This window comes from Lethenteron reissneri, chromosome 30 (assembly GCF_015708825.2).
Source record: "Lethenteron reissneri isolate LAM-NWPU_2019-01 chromosome 30, ASM1570882v1, whole genome shotgun sequence".
Lineage (NCBI taxonomy): Eukaryota > Metazoa > Chordata > Hyperoartia > Petromyzontiformes > Petromyzontidae > Lethenteron > Lethenteron reissneri.
Genome location: NC_083808.1, coordinates 376,159 through 388,440, shown reverse-complemented (window position 1 = coordinate 388,440; position 12,282 = coordinate 376,159). Strand labels below are relative to the sequence as shown.

Genomic DNA, 12,282 nt, shown 5'->3' with positions numbered 1-12,282 from the left:
AATTGAGCAAATGCCCAAAGAGCAGGTACCTCGAAATGTGTGCGCGACGTGCGCGACAAACCGCAAGCAATGTACAATGTTTACTTCGGTGAAAGGTCTCGTTTAAAAATGTGCTTTTTGTGGTATATATTATTTATGAGGTTAAGTTTAAAAAAAAAGATTTCCTGCTCAAATGAGCATTGACATGGCACACATCTCCCTGCTTACAGCCATGGACCTGGGGAAGTCTTCACAATTGCAGTGATTGTCCACAGAACAATGGACAATCACTGTTGGTTTCCCCACAGACCGGTACCATTTTATCGAACCCATAGAGATGATGGGCCGAGGCAATCTCCAACCAGGACTTGAACTCACATCCTTCCGATTGTGAGTTTATCGTTCTTCGGTCTGTTTTTAAAGCAACTTTACTGATTTTTTTGTTTAGTTTATGTGCGGAAGTATTTTATGCCTAATATTCTGTGTCTGCGCCCTTTCTCTCTTCTCTGTCTGGGTCCAGAGATTAACTTGTATTGAACCAATGCTACTAATGAGATGCACCCCGAGAAGGTCGTGTGTCTGGTGGGATATGTAAAAATTGTATATTTTTACGTGGAGGGACAGATATTGGAAGGAGGCGTTATCATTTGCTTGTTTATTTTGTGTGATTTCAGTCATACCAATAACCACACTAGCCACCCAGACACTTTCCTAACAATAACCACACTAGCCACTCAGACACTTGCCCTGCCAATAACCACACTAGCCACCCAGACACTTGCCCTACCAATAACCACACTAGCCACCCAGACACTTTCCTAACAATAACCACACTAGCCACCCAGACACTTGCCCTACCAATAACCACACTAACCACCCAGACACTTGCCCTACCAATAACCACACTAGCCACCCAGACACTTGCCCTGCCAATAACCACACTAACCACCCAGACACTTTCCCTGCCAATAACTACACTAGCCACCCAGACACTTGCCCTACCAATAACCACACTAGCCACCCAGACACTTGCCCTGCCAATAACCACACTAGCCACCCAGACACTTGCCCTACCAATAACCACACTAGCCACCCAGACACTTGCCCTACCAATAACCACACTAGCCACCCAGACACTTGCCCTGCCAATAACCACACTAGCCACCCAGACACTTGCCCTACCAATAACCACACTAGCCACCCAGACACTTGCCCTACCAATAACCACACTAGCCACCCAGACACTTGCCCTGCCAATAACCACACTAGCCACCCAGACACTTGCCCTACCAATAACCACACTAGCCACCCAGACACTTGCCTTACCAATAACCACACTAGCCACCAGACACTTGCCCTGCCAATAACCACACTAGCCACCCAGACACTTGCCCTGCCAATAACCACACTAACCACCCAGACACTTGCCTTACCAATAACCACACTAGCCACCCAGACACTTGCCCTACCAATAACCACACTAGCCACCCAGACACTTGCCCTGCCAATAACCACACTAGCCACCAGACACGAGCCCTACCCCAACAATACTACCCAAAATATTCAACCTTTCCCCTGGCTCCACCAAATGAGTTAACCAGATTCTAGATTTGAAGTTTTCGTGACTGCAAGGATCCATACCCTTTGGTTCTTTCGGTAAAGTCACGTAGGTGAAAATAATAATAAAATAATAATAACAAAATAATCAGGACGTTTTGGGCGCAACACCAAGCGTCCTTCATCAGGTGGGGACCACCACAGCGACTGTTCTTGCTGTGCTGGTCCCCACCTGATGAAGGACGCTTGTGTTGTGCCCGAAACGTCGTGATTATTTTTTTATTATTATTTTCACCTACGTGACTTTACCAAAAGAACCAAAGAGTATGAGTTAACCAGAGTCTAACACTAGCCCTACCCCAACTCGAACTATCAACCGACCTGTGGATGTTCGCGTGAACCCTTTTTGCGTTGTACATGGAGCGTGCAAAGCTCGTGCCCACGGATATTGTTTCTCTTTGCCCGCTGGGTGTGGTGAGACCTGCGCTGCGATTCGGCCACTCGATCGGTGCATCACGCGATCGCGGCACCTGAACCTCACCTTTCGTTCGCCGCTCCGTCTCTTTCAGGAGAAGGTCGAGTACGTGTTCCTGGTGATCTTCACGGTGGAGGCCTTCCTCAAGATCATGGCCTACGGCCTCCTCGTTCATCCAAACGCCTACCTGCGCAACGGGTGGAACCTCCTGGACTTTGTCATCGTGGTGGTGGGGTGAGTGGGGGCTGACCCACACACTGGACTCGGACCCTAACTCGATGAAGGGTTGGCTTGGTGATGCAGTGGTAACACTCGTGCCTGACAGCAAGAAGTGCTTGGGTTCACTTCCTGACTCGGACATCTTTCTGCGTGGACTTTCTACATTCTCTCCCTGTTCTGCAGAGTGTGAGTGAGTGTGTGACATTTATCTAAAAAGGTATTGGGCCTCCCCTAGGTCGACTCAGCCTCGAGTGAGTACCCAGTACGATGTGTCATTTATTCTATGTTGCGGTTGTTTTTGCCTTAATTTTGTCTTTGCTTCATTGCCATACTTGTTTTTTTGTTATTATGTTATTTGGATGATCCAGGCCTCCCACCCATGCAAATTAGTCTCTTCCTGATCCCTTAAATGATCACTAGGTCCATTAAAACAAGCTTGAAACTTGTGGACGAGAGCGCGCAGGAGGAGAGAGGGGAGGAGATATGGAGGGAGAAGGCGGTGCCAATGAGGATGCAAGCAAGGCCCTGCATTTCTCTGCTGTCAGAGTAATTCTCTCCGGTGGAGGCAGCGTTCTTTGCTCATGGCCGGGGCGCTAAACGATTTTTCACAGAGCATTCGTTCCAAGATTGTTTCCCTGTGGCAGTTTGGCCAGGAAGTGGGAATTCTGGGTTTCACTTCCTTCATTGCATGAATAGAAATTTGAATACGCACTTGATCTTTGTGAAGGTGTCGTCATATAATATATGCGGGGTGTAAATATTCTAATTAATTCAATGTACATAATTAATAACAAGTACAGAGAGCATGATCTATGTCTGAGAGTGTATATGTGCGTGAACGTGTGCATGTGGGAGATCATCTGTGGGGAACGGTGGTGCAGTTGTTAGCGCACTGTGCTATGAATCCAACGACCCGAGTTCGATTCCCACTCATGGCCAACATCAGTGGCAGCAAGTGTTACCAGAACTTGTCTTGGGGCTCCCGAAGGGTAATTCAGCATTAAATGAGTCCCTGATGGGGTTGTGTAAACATCAGCTTTTGGGAGACAAAGACTGCCAGGTGTCGTGCTGACTACACCTTTGCAGGTGCTCACTAACAGCACTTATCTCGCACCTCCGATTAGCATGGTTGGCTACATACGATGCAAAATAAGTTAAACATATATACATATACCCTAACAGTGTAGTAAATAAGAAAGGCATCACAAAATGTTGATGAATGTGATACAACTTTGGGTAAATTAAGAAAATGATCAAATACAAGTAAACAGACAAGGATCTCGGGTTTATTTCAAATGAAGAGGTGGACCAGGGCAGGTTATATTGTGTTTTTAAAATTGAACTTCATCATGAAAATCCACCACCCAGCACTGTGGCCCAGAAAATAAAGTTTTAAATCAGTGCGTGCTACCTGCGGTGACACGTGGTTCAGAAACGTCGAGGTTATGAACAACCACGGAACAGAAACTGAGAAGTGCGCAATGATGCACGAAGAGTTGCATGCTGGGATTACACTGAGAGGCAGCAAGATGGAGACGTGCAGTAGCGGACGCTAGCTCGCGGGTGAGAAGCATCATCCTGACCTTTCAGGCTAAATGAGAGGGCTTGCACAGGACATGTGGCTCAATGGACTGATGGACGATGGTCAAGAATAATAATGGAGTGGCAGCTAAGGATTGGAACGTGTCCAAGGGGACGTGCACCCAGGAGATGGAGCGATGAGATCGGTGCGTGTGCAAGGGCTGGGTGGACTGTTGCATTGCTGAATCATGGAAGGTGGCGGTAGCTTGAGGAGGCCTTGATCCAGCAGTGGATTGATGATGGCTGATGATGCTGATGATTTCGTCCATCAAATTATCATCCTTCTGAACTGATGTTTGTCCAGAAGCATTTGTTTATAATGCAGCAAGCCCTGGACTGGGGTGTGGACCTCTCTGAAGCTTGCCAGCAGGGGATGGGTTGCCTGGTGTGATTGGCAAAAACGCTCCACAAACCCCGCTCCTGGCAGTTTAATTTACACGTTATATTTTTAACTTGACATTTGACAACGATGATGAAAATCGATGTGAACTTTAGCATATTTACTTTGGCCTTTGCATACATTAGAATGAAAACAAAACTGATTGTAAATTCTGGACTGCTATGGATTAGGGTGGAGCCCCTTCTGCCAGCAGTGGCTGCGAGTAAGCAGTTGCAGGGCTGCACCTTTGCCGTTTAACTGTGAAACGGAGAAACTGTGTCACGCGGTGACTTAACCCGCCGTGCGGTTTGTCCATTTGCGAGAGCCAATCCTTGAGTTCCATACTCACATTCCATGGAAAGCGGTTGCTTGTTCTGTAAGTCTGTAGCCGGTAACCATTAAAACATGTTGACCGGTTCAGTGATGATTGTTTAACAACCCCGATATGGATATCACGATGATCTCTCTTCACTCGAAAGCTTGCTGATATTCGAGACTCACTGCCCGTCAACAAATCTGTCGCCAGGGAGGTTTTTTAGTAGTTTAGTTCAGTAAGAGTTTAGTAGTAGTTTAGCAGTAGTTTAGTAAAATGTTGAGTCTTGAGATAACCCTTGAGCACGAGGGGCTCACGTTCAACGTCCAAGCAGACTGTCAGCATCCTACTTGCTGTACTATCGTATATCGTCCCTTATTTTGATTTAATAAGCAAGTGAGTTGTCTCTATCAACACGCCTAACGAGGAATGTTCAATGTCCACGAGAGTGCAAGCGTGGGAGCACTTCAGTGTCTGTGCGTGCGAGTCGCGTGTCTGTGTGTGTCTGTGTGTGAGGTGTGTGTCTGTGTGTCTGTGTGTGTGTCTGTGTGTGTGTCTGTGTGTGTGAGTTGTGTGTCTGTGTGTGAGTTGTGTGTCTGTGTGTGTGAGTTGTGTGTCTGTGTATGTCTGTGTATGTCTGTGCCTGTGTGTGTGTGTCTGTGTGTGTGTGAGTTTTGTGTCTGTGTGTCTCTGTGTGTGTCTGTGTGTCTGTGTGTGTGTCTGTGTGTGTGTGTTGGAAACATTTAGGCTGGCCTGCCTACGATCCATCCTGGGTTTAACCAGGCTGGATTGTGTGAGGAGCTCACAAATCCTTGAAAGATCTGGTCAAAGTCCCATCGGTGAGCTCCTCCGGCAGGCAAGGCTGCGTTGGCTGGGTCATGTAGCCCGCATGCCCAGCCACCGCATGCCTAAACAGCTTTTGTTCGGCCGGATCGAGGAGGCTAAACGGGCGCAGCACGGGCTAGAGAAGAGATGGAGTGATGTGGTACAGGAGGACGTGGAGCTGAGTGGACTTGCAGATGACTCGTACCAGCGGTGTCAAGATCGGCCTCAGTGGAGGAGGCTCGTGAAGGACGCTACTGGACAGTTGGAGGCAGTCGCCCTCCAACAACAACGGAGGGCGGAGGAGCGACGCTCACGATAACGAGCGGAGCGCCGGGTGGCTAAAACACAGCAATTTGGTTCAGTAGGGGGCACAGGTGGTGCATCAGCCAGTCATCTCGGTCATGTCGGTCAGTCGACCCGTGGCACCTGCTGGGTCTGCCCCGTGACCTCCTGCTAGCGAGCGTTCGACACTTCACGTGGCCTCAAGGTGCACTTGGCCTGGCACAAGCGTCGTGGTGACGTCACCGCCACTTAGTGGCGAATGGCGGTTGTTGTTGTTGTTGTGTGTGCTGTGTGTGTCTGCTTCTGGGCTCCTGGGCTGCACGGTGGCGATATGTTAACTACCTCGCCTTGTATACAGGAGGTCGTGGGTTGGATCGTGACCTTGACGCCTGTATATTTGTTTGCATGTTTTCCCCGTGGTCGCTTGGATTTTTATCTGGGTCATCCGGGGTTTCTCTCCACATTTAGAATCAACATGCCTTGAGAGTATTTGCCTGCTATACATTCCCGCATGATAAGCCACGTTGTTGAGCTACAATGTATGGTCAGGTCGCTTCTGAAAACGAGATATATATTGCTCAGTGGGCCTTACCTGGTAAAATACAAACATAGTTGAGTTTTTAGTTGAATTTAGTTGGAGGCAGTCACCCTCCAACAACGATGGACAGCAGAGTAGCGACGCTCACAACAATGAGCGGAGCACCAGGTGGATAAAATACAGCAAGTTGGCAGGGTAGCGAACCCACGTGATTCATCCGCCAGTCTTTTGAGTCAGTCAACCCCATGGCACCTGGCTCTGTCACATGACCTCTTGTCAGCGAGCTTTCCACACTTCACGTGGCCTCAAAGTGCACTCAGCCTGTCACAGCCACGACGGTGACATCACCACCCCTGAGTTGCGAATAGCGCCGCTTGTCGTGTGCGCCTGTGTAGCGGGTCGACTCGCCCCATCATCCCTCCTGCGCTAATACACTGAGGACCACTTTGTGGGGAAGATGAAAGCGCTTTGACATTTATTTCACTATCAGTCTACCTCTTCCATACTGTAGGTGGCAGGGTAGTATAGTGATAACCATTGTGCCACACAGCAAGACCACCTGTGTTCGATTCTGGACTCGAGCGCATATCTGCATGGACATTGTGTGTCCTCCCTCTTCTGCATGGGTTTCCTCCGGTTTCACCCCATAGCAAAAAAATAGACACTTTGTAATTATTGGTCAAACATCCCAATGCTGAAAAATTACCTCAAGAATATCTCAATTGGGATCATAAAGCAGCAGCAGCAGCATCTCCATCCCCACTGAAACACTTGGTAGGACCCTCTTGAAAGGGAATCCTGAGACTCAGTGAGGCTCTCCTGGGTAAACAAGTGCAGCAGCAATAATAATAATGAACATTGTCAAGGCACCTCTTTCTCTCATACAATATGTACAATGCAGTACAGCAAGTAGGCTGCTGCATATTATGAGACTAAGCATGCTTCCTATCCATGCGAGGATTTTTGTATGGGTGCTTCATCTTCCTCCCACTTGCAAAAGGAATATTGTCTGAGCGAATTGACGAAACATTTTTAGAATATAGAATACTCATTGATGCTCAATGAGACTTTTCCAGCGTGATTCACATTTGTGTATTTAATTTTACAATTATCTCTAGCGGTGCACGCACTGCCCTCTGCTGCAAACACTCCCCTCATGCGTTTGTTCCACCTCTGTGTTATTTGCCCACTGAGCAAGACACCTCAACCATGACCCATTTGGTGTCGCAGAGAGGGACATCAAATAGTCATCTGGGCTCGGATTGATTCAGGCAGGGCCGCCCATCAGGGGGTGCAGGGCCTGGGGAAAATCCCACCGTGTGGGCCACCCGACGCCTTCAAACTAATCCAGAACTACGACATTTGACACCACTGTGACGTCGAAGCGTGGGGCCCCCCAAAGGGCAGGGCCCCGGGCGGTCGCCTCGACTCACCGTACCCGAGGGACGGCTCTAAGTAGAGATCAACTAATTCAGCTAACTGCTCAGCGTTGGAGCGAGTGGCTCACAATGGGAAGGTTGCGAGTTCAAACCCTGGTTGGGATGGTTGACTCAACCCATCATCCCCACAGGGGTTAATAAGAGGTTCCACTTTGTGGGGAAGTCGACAGTGGTTGTTCCGTGGATTTAGACTCATCCCTGCCATAGGAATATGGAATTTCCCTCACTGGCTCAGCGCTGGAGATAGGAGATGAGCCCTGCCTCGATGTCCACATGAGCCCAGAGCTCACTGCCTTTGAATGAATTGAGTTGGGGTCATGCAGGGCCACCTCTACATAGATTACGTGGGCGTCTGCTAGGTTAACTCGGCCTGAAATACACACTGCATTGATTACCTATGTTGTGAAGATATAAGTTGATAGGGCCTGTGAATGGGTTATGCCTCATTCTTGCAGTGTCATGCCTGCCTTAATAGGCGCTCCCTAACAGCTCGTATATAGGGATGGGAGGAGGTCATTGGGGGTGAGTGAAGGAGGGAGGGAGGTAGAGGAGAAGGGCGAGGCAGGGAAGGGAGTTCAGTGGGGGTGAGACGAGGGTGACATCGATTGAGTGGGTTTGGCTGCGTCTCTCTGTGAGTCACGCCTCGCCGCTCACCCCTAATTGCTGTGCCGCTCACTTTGTTGTGAATTTGCTCGACTATCACAAACAGCAGCAGCAGCAGCCTCGTGTAATGAGCAGCGTGCCCAACATACGGAGTTTGTATGTTCGTATGTTTTCCCCCTTTTCTGCATCGGATTCCTCCCACAGCGAAAAATCATTCAATGAAGCTAGCATTGACCAAACATCCCAAAATATAAAATCACCTGCAAATTACTCAATTGGGTTCACCCACAGCAGCAGCAGCAGCGTCGCCTCCTGTGAAAACATGGCAGGACCCTCCTGAAAAATAGTCTTGAGACTCGGTGAGGCCTTTATCGATTATTATTATCATCATGCTTATTTTTAAGAAGAGAAATTCTGGATTTGTTTTGGCTTGCTATGTCTCATCAGCAGAGGCTGTGCTAATGGTGTTATACACCGGTGAAAGTCGAAAGTGGACCAATTATGCCGTGATGGATTTTGTGTAGAGCAGGGTCCATCTTATCAGCACCTCTCTCACACCAACCATAGCAAAGAGAGAAGTCGACTATCAGAATCCTACTCACACACAGGCGCTAACAATAGCCCACGCACAAATACAGAAAGAGACAGGTCCCCCTAGCCTTTAACAAGACCGTTAAACACGTCGGCTTTCACGACCTATATTATTCATAATAAAGGTTTTTGGGATAGATCGCGTGTCAACGTGTCGTAACCCTCCACCACCCGACACAGCCAGTAAGGTTTGTCACGTAAACAACGCGCCAATCAGTGACTACTTCACCCGCCCGGTGTGTTGGCAAGTAAATCCACAAAATGTACAATTTCAGTACCATGTTTCGCTGGTAATTACATCCAGCATCATTGGGCGATTTGCCAAATCGCCCGATGGAGAATTACGACACATTTATACTTACGCGATCTAACACAAAAACCTTTCATCTGAATTTAACAAGATTGTTGGGGTAAGTGCTGTTCGTGAGCGCCTATGAAGGCTGGCACGTCACATGAGGGAGGAAGTGGCCAGCACCACGCCCGGCCGCCTTGGTCTTCTCAGTACTCACGTTTACACACCATCCCAGGTACTCATGTAAGGATGAGTTAACCTAGGGTCGCCGGGTTGGTTGTGAAGTGTGCTAATCACGGCACTACCGCACCCCATCACACACAAGCATCCACACACACTTACACGCACCTTTACATCAGCCGCACCTTAACAACTCTTGGAACCTCCGAGTCCAACCAGTCTACACAACAAAGGTTCATTCCTAACAGCGTGCTTCAGCCGCACCGAACCTCACAATAATAATATCCAGGGCCTACCTTGGCTCCTCCCACCCTCAACAAGTATATATACAAGGACTGTTTTCTTGGAATTTATCTTACTTGATACAGCAATCGTGCTGTGACGGTTCCACCTGAAGACGGAAGTTTGTGTTGCCTCCGAAACGTCGTGATTTTTATTTTATTTTTTATTTTACTTTTATTAATTTACATTTTTTACCTACGTGACTTTACTGAAAAAGCCTAAGAATGTAAATCCACACACACGTTTTAGAATGACAAAAATTGCGTTCCACTGACACGATATTGAGTCGATTCATGTCTCGACCACCTTTGTCTCTCCTGCAAGAAGCTAAACATCCCACTGTCAACACCTCCCCCAGCCAGCGGCGGGGGAGCAGGGAGCAGAGGGGAAGATGGGTTTCAGATGCGGGGTCACAGCTGCCTGGGCAATTAATGTGACGTGCGGATCATTTAACGCACACAGAATCGATGCACCCAATAGGATACGAGAGATGTCTCTAGAAAAAGAATGGAGCCCCTGTCCCCTCTCTCACCATCGCTCCCTCCTCTTTCTCACGCTCCCCCTCCTTCCTTCTCATCCTCATCATGACCTCCTCCCCCTCGTCCTTCCCCCTCCTCCTTCTCCCCTCCTCTTCCCTCCTCCCCATCCCACCTCTTCCCTCCATAAAAGACGAAACGAGGACTCTAGAGGGCTCAGAGGGACTGTGGGGCGTCAGGCCGTCACGGCGCATGAGCGATGTCACGCGGACAATCGTTGCCGCGACAGCACGAGTGGCCCCTCCCAGGGGCACCGGCTCGGGAACCGTGACGGCTCCTCGGGAGTCTGCGAGGGCCCACGGCGAGGGACGCGATGGACCGGCCACGTGTCCCATCGGTCACGTGGCCTGTTGGCAGTGCTTAATTTCAACAGCATGGGTTCAAAACATGCAAACCTAAAACTGCTTTGCACATTCCGTGTCGCATCAGCAGAGTCACGCTCGCTGGAATTAATACAGCTGAAGTTACGCACTCCCATAAGGCCGTGCGGCTGATGGGATTGTAAAAATACATACATTTTGTATGTAGAGGGATAAATATGTGGAGGCACCGAATTGTCTTAATATTTGTGTTGTTATTTTCTCTACAATGACACGTGTGGCGATTGTGTTGGATTTCTTGGAGAGCCTCTTGCAGGGGGAGCGTGAGGTCTTGATACATTCCGATGTTTGGCCAAAGCCTCTTTAAAGTTTTAACGAGAGTTTGGCTTCGTGTTGGAGGGAAAACTCAGCACGCATTGTCGATAATAACACTCAAACGTCTGCACATATGGGCACTGCGCAACCCCCTCGCTTGTATTCAGTCCGGTGTTGTTTTGGAGTTTCACAAATCTCTGAGTGATCTGCCAACCCTTGCCTCCTACGTGTGTTTCAACATCGCCCTCCTCCGCCGTTCCTCGCTGCTCAACAATAAAGGCGTTCACCTTGATACAACGCGGCTCACCCAACACTTAACCCTTCATACAACGCGGCTCACCCAACACGATCCAACTCGGTGTCACGGCAGGGCAGAGGCGGCGCTGGGGATTGGGAGAATGCAGGGGGCATGACGCAGCCGCCTGTGTTGGAAGTTTGCTTCGTTGAACCTAGAGAACGCAAGAGACCGGGAGATTCTCGTTTTCAAGAGTAGTCCGACCTGGGCCAGCAAAATCATCAAATCAATAACATCAAGTAAAGAAAATAGAAATCACACTCGGGGCAAAACACCTGAATAGAAGCAATTCGTATAAAATAATCAGAAAATGTAACAAAAGTACTCTCCTACAAATAACTTTTAAATCCTTCATAGCAAAATGTTTACAAAAAACAAGTGCTGGATTGTATTACAGTGTAGCGCACAGATGAGATAGGCTGAGGCTGACTGTGCAGTGGAAAAGGTGGCAGTAGAGTGGATACATTGTTCTGGCTTATCCCTGCGTGATCCACCAACCCCCGTGTCCCCAGGCTCTTCTCCGTGGTGCTGGAGCACACGACCAAGGTGAACGATGGCGGAGGGGGGGCCGTGATGGCGAGCAAGGGGGGCGGCTTCGACGTCAAGGCCCTGAGGGCGTTCCGCGTGCTGAGGCCTCTGCGACTCGTGTCTGGGGTGCCCAGTGAGTCCCGAGAGCCGCGTGGTGGTGGTGGTGGAGCCGTGTGTGGTGGTGGTGGTGGTGGTGGTGGAGCCGTGTGTGGTGGTGGTGGTGGTGGAGCCGTGTGTGGTGGTGGTGGTGGTGGTGGAGCCGTGTGTGGTGGTGGTGGTGGAGCGGGTGGCATTATTTTTTCATCGGCTGCATAACACTGCGTGGAAGCAACCTGTACTCTTGCTCCACGCAAAGCTTCAGATCTTCTCGGCCAGTCCTGCCCTCCCTTCTCTATGCCTATGAAACGTGGACCCCTCTAATGGAACATCTGTGCCAGTTAGAAACATTCAGGCAGGGCTGCCTCCGATCCATCCCGGGTTTAACCAGGCTGGATCGTATGAGAAGCTCACAAATGAGCTCCTCCAGCAGGCAAGGCTGCGTTGACTGGGTCATGTAGCCCAAATGACCAGCCACTCCATGCCCAAGCAGCTTCTGTTTGGCCGGATAGAAGGGGCTAAACGGGTACGACATGGGTTGGAGAAGAGATGGACTGATGCAGTACGTTAGGATGTGGAGCTGAGTGTTAAACTGCCTATGTGTTAAACTGAGCTGAGTGGACTTGCTGAAGACTGATACCAGCGGTGTCAAGAACA

The 12,282-nt window shown here is 49.3% G+C and overlaps 1 protein-coding gene across 1 annotated transcript in view; it reads left to right on the top strand.

Moving 5' to 3' along the window:
* Window positions 1–12,282, top strand: part of LOC133349342 (voltage-dependent L-type calcium channel subunit alpha-1D-like) — a 180,603-nt gene that overhangs the window by 62,102 nt on the left and 106,219 nt on the right. The window contains 2 exon segments of the mRNA XM_061562693.1: window positions 2,106–2,245; window positions 11,514–11,662. Coding sequence (XP_061418677.1) covers window positions 2,163–2,245; window positions 11,514–11,662 — 232 coding nt within the window. The 5' untranslated portion in view covers window positions 2,106–2,162.